Source organism: Oncorhynchus mykiss, chromosome 22, assembly GCF_057628025.1.
Source record: "Oncorhynchus mykiss isolate SJ-2025 chromosome 22, ASM5762802v1, whole genome shotgun sequence".
Taxonomy (NCBI): Eukaryota; Metazoa; Chordata; class Actinopteri; order Salmoniformes; family Salmonidae; genus Oncorhynchus; species Oncorhynchus mykiss.
Window position 1 is genome coordinate 34,084,466 of NC_143043.1, and position 12,981 is coordinate 34,097,446.

General features: G+C 42.9%; 1 protein-coding gene across 2 annotated transcripts in view; it reads left to right on the forward strand.

The window, feature by feature from the left end:
- The window catches only part of epha6 (eph receptor A6), a 220,750-nt gene that overhangs the window by 78,395 nt on the left and 129,374 nt on the right, over window positions 1-12,981 (forward strand). For both annotated transcript variants that reach the window (XR_016490605.1, XM_036959046.2), the window contains exons 3-5: window positions 6,954-7,082; window positions 7,255-7,473; window positions 7,666-7,981. Coding sequence is in view for 1 of the 2 variants with exons in the window: in XM_036959046.2 (XP_036814941.1) it covers window positions 6,954-7,082; window positions 7,255-7,473; window positions 7,666-7,981 (664 nt within the window). In the remaining variant the exon portion in view is untranslated. The remainder of the gene's footprint in view (window positions 1-6,953; window positions 7,083-7,254; window positions 7,474-7,665; window positions 7,982-12,981) is intronic.

Here is a 12,981-nt window from a genome sequence, read left to right on the forward strand (position 1 = left end):
AGATTGATAAAGGCATGACACAATCTATATTTAGGCTAGTTCCATTAAGATCCAAATAACCAAAACATAGCCTACTACAGTGAGATGCAGCCATGCACAGCTGTCTTGCTAAATAAATAGGCCTACAGGCCCACTTTAAACATGGAAAATCATCCAACTCATGAGTTCAGCAAAACATTTTGAAATGGCACAATAGACTTCTGTGAATCAAGTTCGAACATGTTTCTAATACGTACAGTTCCATTTACAACCACGAAAACCAATAGGCTACCAAGAACACCAATAGGCTACCAAGAACACCAATAGGCTACCAAGAACACCAATAGGCTACCAAGAACACCAATAGGCTACCAAGAACACCAATAGGCTACCAAGAACACCATAATAGAATGTATCAATTTCTATGATGAAACATACCACTATGTAGCTATACCCAGTTGTGTCAGTTGGGTTCTTACATTGGAATTATATTGAATTCTCCTTCAAATACTTTTGACCAAGAAGTGACAGGTTGTGCTCTATCAGCACCATGGACAGTGCCCTACAAATTAAAGCAATATTTTTTTTATCAAAACCAATCAGCTAGATTGTTTCTTACCTTTTCAGAAGAGCCACATTTATGTCGCATTAAAACAGCCTAGAACTAACTACATCAACACTTCCTTGTGTTTTAATCTGTAGCTTATGCAACACTTTTATAGCCTATTGTTTTTTGTGGGTTTTACATTCCTAAAACAATAGTTGTCCACCTCACGGTTCAGCTGTCGGAGGTTTGAGCACTAAATGTGTCAGGCCATTGCCTGCATAGGCCTATTGGCTTTATATATATATATATATATATATATATATATATATATATATATATATATATATATATATATATATATATATATATATATATATATATATATATATATACAGTTGAAGTCGGAAGTTTACATACACCTTAGCCAAATACATTTAAACTCAGTTTTTCACAATTCCTGATATTTAATCCTAGTAAAAAATTCCCTGTTTTAGGTCAGTTAGGATCACCACTTTATTTTAATAAGAACGTGAAATGTCAGAATAATAGTAGAGAGAATGATTTATTTCAGCTTTTATTTCTTTCATCACATTCCCAGTGGGTCAGAAGTTTACATACACTCAATTAGTATGTGGTAGCATTGCCTTTAAATTGTTTATCTTTGGTCAAACATTTCGGGTAGACATCCACAAGCTTCCCATAATAAGTTGTGTGAATTTTGGCCCATTTCAGTTCTGCCCACAAATTTTCTATCAGATTGAGATCAGGGCTTTGTGATGGCCACTCCAATAGCATGACTTTGTTGTCCTTAAGCCATTTTGCCACACCTTTGGAAGTATGCTTGGGGTCATTGTCCATTTCGAAGACCCATTTGTGACCAAGCTTTAACTTCCTTAACTTTAACTTCCTGTCTTGAGGTGTTGCTTCAATATATCCACATAATTTTCCATCCTCATGACGCCATCTATTTTGTGAAGTGCACCAGCCCCTCTTGCAGCAAAGCACCCCCACAACATGATACTGCCACCCCCGTGCTTCGCGGTTGGGATGGTGTTCTTCGGCTTCCAAGCTTCCCCCTTTTTCCTGCAAACATATAACGATGGTCATTATGGCCAAACAGTTCTATTTTTGTTTCATCAGACCAGAGGACATTTCTCCAAAAAGTACGGTCTTTTTTTATGGTGGTTTTGGAGCAGTGGCTTCTTCCTTGCTGAGCGGCCATTCAGGTTATGTCGATAGAGGACTCGTACTGTGGATAAATATACTTTTGTACCTGTTTCCTCCAGCATCTTCACAAGGTCCATTGCTGTTGTTCTGGGATTGATTTGCACTTTTCGCACCAAAGTACGTTCATCTCTAGGAGACAGAACACATCTCCTTCCTGAGTGGTATGGCGGCTGCGTGGTCCCATGGTGTTTATACTTGAGTACTATTATTATGAGAGAGAGAGAGAGAGAGAGAGAGAGAGAGAGAGAGAGAGAGAGAGAGAGAGGCTACAACACCGACATGCATTACGTTATCCTTGTCAGATATAGACGTACGGAAAGAGGCTAGTTCATTTATTTTCTTAGAAAGATAAGCATTGTATTGTTAGATTATAGGAGTAACTCTGGTAGGCCTAAGACATTCTTCCACATGTCAAGTTCAACTGTCGGAGTCGTTTGACCACACCAACCTTCACTAAAGAATCTTAACTTTATTAGGGTAGTATCAAAAGTAACTCAAGCCATTGTTGATAGGGAAAATACGAGCAGGGTATTATATTGCGGCAAACGTTACAGTTGGAACTTAATTTGGCCCAAAAAATGGCTGAACAGAATTAAACAAATCAAATTGTATTTGTCAAATGCGCCGAATACAAGAGGTGTAGTAGACCTTACAGTGAAATGCTTACTTACAAGCCCTAACCAACAATGCTTTAAAAAAAAAAAGTTAAATAGAAAATAAAAGTAACAAATAATTAAACAGCAGCAGTAAAATAACAATCAGTACTATATACAGGGGGTACCGGTACAGAGTCAATGTGCGGGGGCACCAGTTAGTTGAGGTAATATGTACAGGTAGGTAGAGTTAAAGTGATTATGCATCGATTATAAACAGAGAGTAGTAGCAGCAGTGTAAAAGAGGGGTCTGGGTAGCCCTTTGATTACCTGTTCCAGGAGTCTTATGGCTTGGAGGTAGAAGCTGTTAAGAAGCTTTTTGGACCTAGACTTGGCCCTCTGGGACCACTTGCCGTGCGATAGGCCTACAATAACTGATATACAATAATAATGATAAAACAAATTATTATATATACGAAAAAATGGATACATTAAAGTTCCAAAATTGCATCCCACCTGAATAGATAGTTGCACAGTGGTCTACTTTGTCCGTGCCAACATTCTTCTCATCTTTGTCCACTAACAGAAGTAATACTTTTCCATATGGAGGAAATTCCACTTGTTGCAGGGCTCCAGATGAAAATGTTCCCCTGGTGCCACTCACTTATCTCAAAGCCATATCAAATATATGTGTAAAATAGTTGCTATTGAGCTCATAGTTGATATTTGAGAAATAAAAAATCTACATACAGAAAGCTGAGAACATCCTCTCTCCGTCTGTGACAACAGGATAGCTGTGTTTTCCTAGCAATTGCATTTTAAAATGTTATACAATCACTTTTCTGTTCTCACACTTTTCTTTCTCCCGGAGAGTGTTTTTCACCCGGGAAAGGAGAGAGTACTGTAGCTCACTTGACACAGCAGCAGGCCCCAGCAAAACAGGTACATGATGATAATGTACTTTACTGTTTGACCAAATCATGGTTTTAGCCTCCTAAAAAATAAGACGTTTTAATGAGGTGAATGAATGTGCACCGATGCAACAAATACATTGTTTATTCCCACAGCCAGGTGTCAAAGGGTCACAAAATGTGACTTAATGGTTGCAGTCTGGAGCCCTGCCTTGTAGGCTTTTCACTATAGGCAAAGTCTCTAACTTTCATTTACTTAAATGAAAAAGTCCTCCATCTTCGCAATCAACAGTAGCCTAGGCCAAGGCTAACTGTGCCCTAGTGACTTTTCATAGCCCCCCTACACACACATCGAGGCGTGCTCAAGCACAATGAGGGGGGCAGAAGTTTCAACTGAGGGGCTAAGCCCCCTTTTGCCCCATCGTGGAGCAGGAAGTAAAAGTAGCTAGATTGAAGAGAACATTCCCCCCCGACTGGGTACAGTGTTGAGAGACAGAGCCGAGTCTCTGAGGTGTCAGTGTGGAGTGTGGAGGGCCACACAGGACTTCTTAGAGCAAAGCTCTGTGTGTGGAGGGCTGTGCTATGAAAGACAGGGGCCCCATAGAGGGCTGTGAGGGGCCACTGGGGGCCCGCTGCTTTCTCCATCTCAGCTTTGGGGTCACTGAGAGATGGCAGGGGTACCAGCCAGAGGACAGACGCCTTAGGAGACACACTCACTCACATACACCACCACCACAGGGCTCCGCGTCATTCGGCCCTGTCACTCTATTCCCCATCCACACGTCAGCACTCACACACACACTCACATACACACAGACTGTACACACACACACACAGACACTGGTGTCTCCGTAGAGAGCTGTTTTCTAAGACCACCCCAGGGTGTCTATCTCTGGCCTTACAGAGACGAACTATCTCAAGCTCCTTTAGTTTCTCTAAGCTAGAGTGAGGGAGTTTATGTAAGAGTCTTTGAAAAGATACCTTTGGGGGATGAGGAGGGTTTGTAACGGAGACTGCTGATACCAGAGTCTACTGATAAGGTTTCACCTACACCTAGATATACACTGAGTGTACAAAACATTAAGAACCCCTTTCTAAATATTGAGTTGCACCGGGATGCTGGCCCATGTTGACTCCAATACTTCCCACAGTTGTGTCAAGTTGGCTGGATATCCTTTGGGTGGTGGACCATTCTTGATACACACGGTAAACTGATGAGCGTGAAAACCCAGCAGCGTTGTAGTTCTTGACACACTCAAACCCTGTGCTCCTGGCACCTACTACCACACCCCGTTCAAAGACACTTACATCTGTTGTCTTTCCCTTTCACCCTCTGAATGGCACACACACCTTCCATGTCTGAATTGTCTCAAGGCTTAAAAATCCTTCTTTAACCTGTTTCCTCCCCTTCATCTACACTGATTTGAAGTGGATTTAACAAGTGACATCAATAAGGGATCATAGCTTTCACCTGGATTCACCTGATCAGTCGGTCATGGAAAGAGCGTGCGTTCTTAATGTTTTGTGCACTCAGTGTACCGTATATACCTGTTCAAGGTGTTGTAACGATCACTATACAGCTGGCGAGGATGTAAAACATGTTCATACGTGACTCTGCATCTGTGGTGGTGTAGGAAAACTACACTGCATAATCAATAATCATCTGTGGTGGTGTAGGAAAACTACACTGCATAATCAATAATCATCTGTGGTGGTGTAGGAAAACTACACTGCATAATCAATAATCATCTGTGGTGGTGTAGGAAAACTACACTGCATAATCAATAATCATCTGTGGTCGTGTAGAAAAACTACACTGCATAAATCAATAATCATCTGTGGTGGTGTAGGAAAACTACACTGCATAAATCAATAATCATCTGTGGTGGTGTAGGAAAACTACACTGCATAATCAATAATCATCTGTGGTGGTGTAGGAAAACTACACTGCATAATCAATAATCATCTGTGGTGGTGTCGGAAAACTACACTGCATAATCAATAATCATCTGTGGTGGTGTAGGAAAACTACACTGCATAATCAATAAGTGTGTCACCACTTTTAGACTTTCTGACTGTATCTCTTTATTTCATTTCCTAAGGTAAGAAGTGGACGAAAATGTCAGTCTTTTTATATCACTGATGTCATTTTTAGTTTGTTTGATATTTGACATTTTGACGTCTGTATGTAGGATTTGGCTGAAGCAAACCCACAGAGTTGTAAATGGCTGTGTTAGGATCCTATTTAGAATTCACCACAGCACAATATCACATGATGCCTATTAGGCAATATAATACTTAATCTAAATCAATTTGTTTTAATTACGTTATGATTACTGTGACACCTTGAGGAAGAAATGTATTAAAACGTGTCGTCTTTTTGATTGAATTAAAACATGTCATTAAAAAGGATAATGAGTCTTTGAAACTAAACATTAGGATTTGATTACTGTTCTCCTGTTGAGAGGTAGTGTTTAGATAAGTACAATACTGCTTATTATCGCTGAAATAATTGGCCTAAATTAGTGTCCTCTTTCCCCAACTCTCCATAGTCTGTTTGCTAATAAAGAGCTTCTGTTCTTCCCACTTATTAATTAGACTAGATACAGGAGGGGGTGGACGGGAGGGAGGAGAGCGAGAACGGAGATGGGTTGACAGAGTGAGTTGAGGAGAGAAGAAGGGGTTGTTTTTCTTCTCTACACTTGGTGCTGCTGTGTTTTGAATGTATTAGACAACAGACACCAACATAAAGCCTTTGTTGTTTTAGGAGACAGGGTTGAGAGTGACACTAGACCATCTATTCTATGCATGTACTACTTATTTTTATACAACACTATTGAGTGAGATGATCTGCCCAAGGACAAAGAGTATGCGGAGGTCAAAGTGCATACAGAGGTCAGAGTCACATCAGCCACATGTCTAGACTGAAGGGCAAGTGTTGTGCTGTTGTTGAGCTGATTTAAAACCATTTTCCTCAGCAGGTAATTTGATTCTGGGAGCTTGGTGATAGGTGGTCCAGGGTCGCTACAGCTGTCACACACACACACACTCCCTGTTTGTGCGTGTCAGTGTAATAGAGGGTAGAGCCAGAGGGTTGGGGCTAAACATCTCCATTAGATTTCAATTCTAACAACACAGAGGCAGGTGACCTGTGACCTCATGAAGCACTTACGGAGCTTTCACCTTTGTCATATGACCTGGGAGTCACAGAGCTGGGGTACAGGTGGTTAGAGACAGTTATTATCGGTTTAGTAACGTTCCTGTACCTTTTACTTTCTAACGTTGGACAGCTTTTCACACTATATATACAGTGGGGAGAACAAGTATTTGATACACTGGCGATTTTGCAGGTTTTCCTACTTACAAAGCATGTAGAGGTCTGTCATTTTTATCATAGGTACACTTTAACTGTGAGAGATGGAATCTCACATTGTATGATTTTTATTTGCATTTTATTGCATGACATAAGTATTTGATACATCAGAAAAGCAGAACTTAATATTTGGTACAGAAACCTTTGTTTGCAATTACAGAGATCATACGTTTCCTGTAGTTCTTGACCAGGTTTGCACACACTGCAGCAGGGATTTTGGCCCACTCCTCCATTACAGACCTTCTCCAGATCCTTAGCAGCTCACTAACAGTGCCTTTTTTCCTGTCCTCCTCTCCTCTCCTCTCCTCTCCTCTCCTCTCCAGTGGGATGCTATAACAGAGATGGATGAACACAACCGTCCCATCCATACCTTCCAGGTGTGTCACGTGATGGAACCCAACCAGAACAACTGGCTACGCTCCAACTGGATCTTCCGCCAGGCCGCACAGAAGGTGGGTTGGGGTTTTGATAGATGGCTCAGTAGGTTGGAGAATGGTGCTGGTAACACCTGGTTTGTGGGTTTAATTCCCACAAGGGACACATATACTAACCAATTCTATTTCCTGTAAGTGGCTTTGAATAATACATCATCTACTGTACTTGACTGTTTATTATTTATCCAAGGTGTATGTGGAGCTGCGGTTCACTCTGAGAGACTGTAACTCCATCCCCTGGGTGTCTGGGACCTGCAAGGAGACCTTCAACCTTTTCTACTATGAGACAGACGAGTCCCACGGGGTCAAGTTCAAACCCTCCCAGTACACCAAGATCGACACCATCGCTGCAGACGAGAGCTTCACTCAGATGGATCTGGGAGACCGCATTCTGAAGCTCAACACAGAGGTCCATTTCATTCAATTTCAATAATATGTGATTTATTTCTAGTCTGTTTCTGCTCCCTTGCCAACTCCTATTGTTTGTCATGACAATTTCCTACAAGGGGAAATTGTGCAGGCACTGCATACCAGGGTTTAATTCAATTAACTGTCCTAATCCCCAATGGGCAATCATTGTTCATGTGAATTGTTTCTATAGGTGCGGGAAGTGGGTCCTATCTCCAGGAAGGGTTTGTACCTGGCGTTCCAGGACATTGGGGCGTGCATCGCCCTGGTCTCAGTCAGGGTGTACTATAAGAAGTGTCCCTTCACCCTGAGGAACCTGGCCTCCTTCCCTGACACCGTGCCCCGGGTCGACTCCTCCTCCCTGGTGGAGGTCAGGGGGGCGTGTGTGGAGCATGCCGAGGAGAGGGACACGCCCAAACTGTACTGCGGCGCTGATGGTGATTGGCTGGTGCCTCTGGGGAAGTGTGTCTGTAGCGTGGGCTACGAGGAGATGGACGGGGCGTGTTTCGGTGAGTGACATGATTTGATCTGTCCACCTTTCTTTTTCTCTCCCTCTCTTGATCTCAATTCAATTTCAATTCAATTTAAGGGCTTTATTGCCATGGGAAACACATGTTAACATTGCCAAAGCAAGTGAAGTAGGTAATAAACAAAAGTTAAATAAACAATACAAATTAACAGTAAACATTACATTCACAAAAGTTCCAAAAGAATAAAGACATTTCATATTATGTCTATATACAGTGTTGTAATGATGTGCAAATGGTTAAAGGACAAAATAGAAAATAAATAAACGTAAATATGGGTTGTATTTACAATAGTGGTAGTTTTTCATTGGTTGACCTTTTCTTGTGGCAACAGGTCACACATTTTGCTGCTGTGATTGCACACTGTGGTATTTCACCCAATAGATACGGGAGTTTTTCAAATTTGTTTTCAAGTTCTTTGAGGGTCTGTGTTATTTGAAGGAAATATGTGTCTCTAATATGGTCATGCATTTGGCAGGAGGTTAGGAAGTGCAGCTCAGTTTCCACCTCATTTTGTGGGCAGTGTGCACATAGCCTGTCTTCTCTTGAGAGACAGGTTTGCCTTCGGCGGCCTTTCTCAATAGCAAGGCTATGCTCACTGAGTCTGTACATGCTCAAAGATTTCCTTAATTGTGAGTCAGTCACAGTGGTCAGGTATTCTGCCACTGTGTACTCTTTGTTTAGGGCCAAATAGCATTCTAGTTTGCTCAGTTTTGTTGTAAATTCTTTCCATTGTGTCAAGTAATTCTCTTTTTGTTTTCTCATGATTTGGTTGGGTCTAATTGTGTTGCTGTCCTGGGGCTCTGTGGGGTGTTTTTGTGTTTGTGAACAGAGCCCCAGGACCAGCTTGCTTAGGGGACTCTTCTCCAGGTTCATCTCTCTGTAGGTGATGGCTTTGTTATGGAAGGTTTGGGAATCGCTTCCTTTTAGGTGGTTGTAGAATTTAACGTCTCTTTTCTGGATTTTGATAATTAGCGGCCTAATTCTGCTCTGCATGCATTATTTGGTGTTCTACGTTGTACACGGAGGATATTTTTTGCATTATTCTGCAAGCATAGTCTCAATTTGGTGTTTGTCCCATTTTGTGAGTTCTTGGTTGGTGAGCGGACCCCAAACCTCACAACCATAAAGGGCAATGGGTTGTATGACTGATTCAAGTATTTTTTGCCTAATTTTATGTTCCTTCTGATGGCATAGAAGGACCTTCTTGCCTTGTCTCTCAGATTGTTCACAGCTTTGTGGAAGTTACCTGTGGCGCTGATGTTTAGGCCGAGGTATGTATTGTTTTTTGTGTGCTCTAGGTCAACGGTATCTAGATTGAATTTGTATTTGTGGTCCTGGCAACTGGACCTTTTTTGGAACACAATTATTTTTGTCTTACTGATATTTACTGTCAGGGCCCAGGTCTGACAGAATCTGTGTAGCAGATCTAGGTGCTCTCTGTGTAGGTTCCTCTCCGTCTCTGTCCATCCCTCCCTCTCATGATCTATTTATCCATCTCAGTAGCCCCCCAATCTCTCTCTCTCTCTCTCTCTCTCTCTCTTTGTTTACCTCTTTCCAACCCCCTCATTCCATGTATTTACAGTACTGCATACTGTGTCGTATTTCATCTGAGTCATTTCTGAAGCTGTATGATATGAATACAGTTTAGCTAATGATTTATGTTGACCTCTGATTCATGGCTTTAGGTTGTTATGCTTGTAAACAAGAGGTTGGACACAGTACCAGTGTCTGTAGGCTCTTCGTCAGCCGTGCTGACCTGCAGGGGGATTATATATGGCCTGGATTAATGTCCAGTTTTTCATATCCTCATATCGTCCTTCAATCATACCGAGATATACGGTATTGCCGGCTTACTACACAAGGGGTCACCAAATAAAAAAACACAAAGAAGCCCATTGGGTATCTATTTGTCACGTTCGTCGTAGTGAGAAGACCAAGGCGCAGCGTGAATAGCACAAATAATATAGATTTTCCTTGGAGGCTGCTAGATAAATATGTGGCCCGTTTCAAGAAACTAGGCGTATATCGCATGATGGGTTATGTTATCATCTGGCGAAGTGGAGTCTTTTTTTTGTTTAGACATGTAGCTTGCTAGCTAGCTAAACGATTAACCATAATCCCAACCCACAGCTACAGTAGAAACGGATTGTCATAGCTAGCCGCCATTCATGAAATGTTGTAGTATGAATCTGCAGGTAGCTAATGCTAACTAACTATTGTAGGTTCAGGTTTAGATAGCTAGCTAACATTAGGCTGTAACTAGCAATACAAATGAGTTTCTGTGATACGAATAGTATTACGACATATGTACGTAACGTTAGCTAGTGAGCCAGAAAGCTAACATCCACTAGCTTACACTACAGTTTAACTTTAAAATTCGACACTTAAAATATCTGAAAATGTAGCTGGAACCGTTGTCTCAAGTCACTCCGGTTCACACTGACGTGTGCAGAAAGTAGTCCATCACAACTTTTTCCCACTGATCTTTGTCGACAGCGCATGATAAATTCAGGGCAGCGTTGTTGTTGAGAGCAGTAGCAGCACTTTTGCAGTTCTCCATGGCTAATGTTCTACTGTATCTTTCAAATAAGTGGCAGTAGCAAGGATTATCTACACATACTGAGCAGCTCATTTTATAGACAGAAGCATGCTACATGGCAGACCAATCCAAACTCATCTCACAGCATGTCCAGCCCATCCATTATCTTAGCCAATCCTGGGCAATCCAGCCCATCTCACTCCTCTCCCTCTCTCCATCTCTTTCCTCCCCCCACTCTCTCCCTCTCTCCATCTCTCTCCTTCCCCCACTCTCTCCCTCTCTCCATCTCTCTCCTCCCCCACTCTCTCCATCTCTCTCCTACCCCCACTCTCTCCCTCTCTCTCCTCCCCCCACTCTCTCCCTCACCTTCTCTCTCCCCTCCCCACTCTCTCCCTTCCTTAAACTCCCCCCTCATGTCATGTCTGTCTGTCTGTCTGTCTGTCTGTCTGTCTGTCTCTCTGTCTGTCTGTCTGTCTGTCTGTCTGTCTCTCTGTCTGTCTCTCTGTCTCTCTGTCTGTCTCTCTGTCTGTCTGTCTGTCTCTCTGTCTGTCTCTCTCTCTCTGTATCTCTCTCTCCCTCGCTTTTATTTGTTATCCTGCGGTATCGGTGTGGTGCAGATAGGCAGAGTCACAAGCAGCTCTACAAAGCCAGATGTGTCATCCTCTATCCTTAATTATCCTGCCATCCCTCCTTCTCACTCCTGTCACCTCTCCTCCTCCTTCCATCTCTCCTCCTTTGTACCATCCCTCCCACTTTGCCATTCAGATGAGAAGTAATGTGAGAGGCTCTGGCTGTGTGGGTCTGATTTGCAGTGGGTTGGTACATCCTGAACTGTGGAACAGTAGGGGAGAGATGCTGTGTGGAACAGTAGGGGAGATATTCTGTAAAAAAAAATAAAAAAAATAAACATTGCTATCGTGCTCTTTCTGTCTTTGCAGATGAGAGCATGAGGTATTAGTGTACAGTACACTTGGTGCTAGACTATGTTAGGGTAATGTGAGAGTGAAAGCTAGGGGTGTTGTCATCTCTCCGGATGTTATCAGTTTTAGGGGTCTGTCTGTAGTCTCAGCCTGCTGCCAGTGGCCATGTTGAGAGGATGTAATACAACTGACTGGGGAGGGAGACCTGTCTGTCTGTCTGTTGGTCCTCTGAAGCTGCTTTAAAGCCTGCCTGGCATCCAACCCAATGCTTTGTGTGTGTAGGTACTGTAAATGAGGGCAGTATAGTCAGGGGTCTCCTGCTGTGATCTGAGGCAAGGGCCAGGACACCTCGCTGTCAGGGATTACCTCTGCTGAGGCTGGCCAGACAGGGGTTTGATCCCTGGACTGTCTGTCTATCGGTCTGTCTGATGGTGGCTCTGGGTTGTCACTCCTTGGCTCCACTCTATGAGACATGGGGTGACACTAACAGAACTGGTTCAGGGCTATGCAACTGCATTTTATGTTTCTATCCATCTCAGAAGAGGATCTGCTTTAAGTTTTACACAAAGTGCTGTATTTACACATTTCAAATAAAGGCATTGTATATACACACACAACACTCCCCCTGTCTGCCCCTAACTCTGATGGGAAGGCCAGCTACAGCACCCCCCTGGTGTGGGGGAGGAAAGGGCACTGACCCGTGGCCAGACTTTGGACCTGTCAGTGGGGGGAGGTTGGGTCAGAGACTGGGGGGAGAGAGTGGGGGTCAAAGGTCAAAGCCATCTGGGACTGAAGATGTAGCCTCTTCTCTCTCTCTATCTCCAGTGTTCCCTCAGTCTCTCACCCACTCATTGTTCAGAGATGTCCTCTGCCCATGCAGCTTTGGGTTGTCATCAGTAGTAGTTGATGATGATTCATCTGTGGTGCAGATCTGAGAGGTTCACAGCTGCATGTACAGCTGCTCAGCAATCAGCCAGATAACATTTCACTACAGCTGTGATCAGGACTGAATTTCTAGTGTATTTCTTTCTTCTTCTAACTTTCCCCAATTCTTTACAGTCTATTGTCGCGTGGCACACCAGAATCGTTAAGATCTATTTTTAAGATCTGAGAGCAGGGATACTTGTAGATGCTGATAATGCAGCAGAGTACCTTTGCTGTCTCTGCTGTCATGTACGGTGTACCCTTAAAACTGTGTCTGTCTGGGTTCCCGCCGACACTCCGCCCGACTGTCTGGCTTCCCGACGCATTTCAGGGAGCCCTGCTTGTCTGAAGAATTACTGAGCTCCCAGTTGACTGCTATCCTTACTCGACCCACAACTAAGAGTTTACTGAGAGGAAAACAGTGAGAGATACACAACTCTGAGACATTCTGTCTCTGGTCTAAACTCTGATCATCCATTACACTAAGGGTAAAGGAGATTCACCACATGTTTATGCTAATGTTTGAGGACATTACCTGAATTTAAACAACCTCAAACATTAATCTATCTCTCTGTTGTGTTCCACCTAGAACGAGA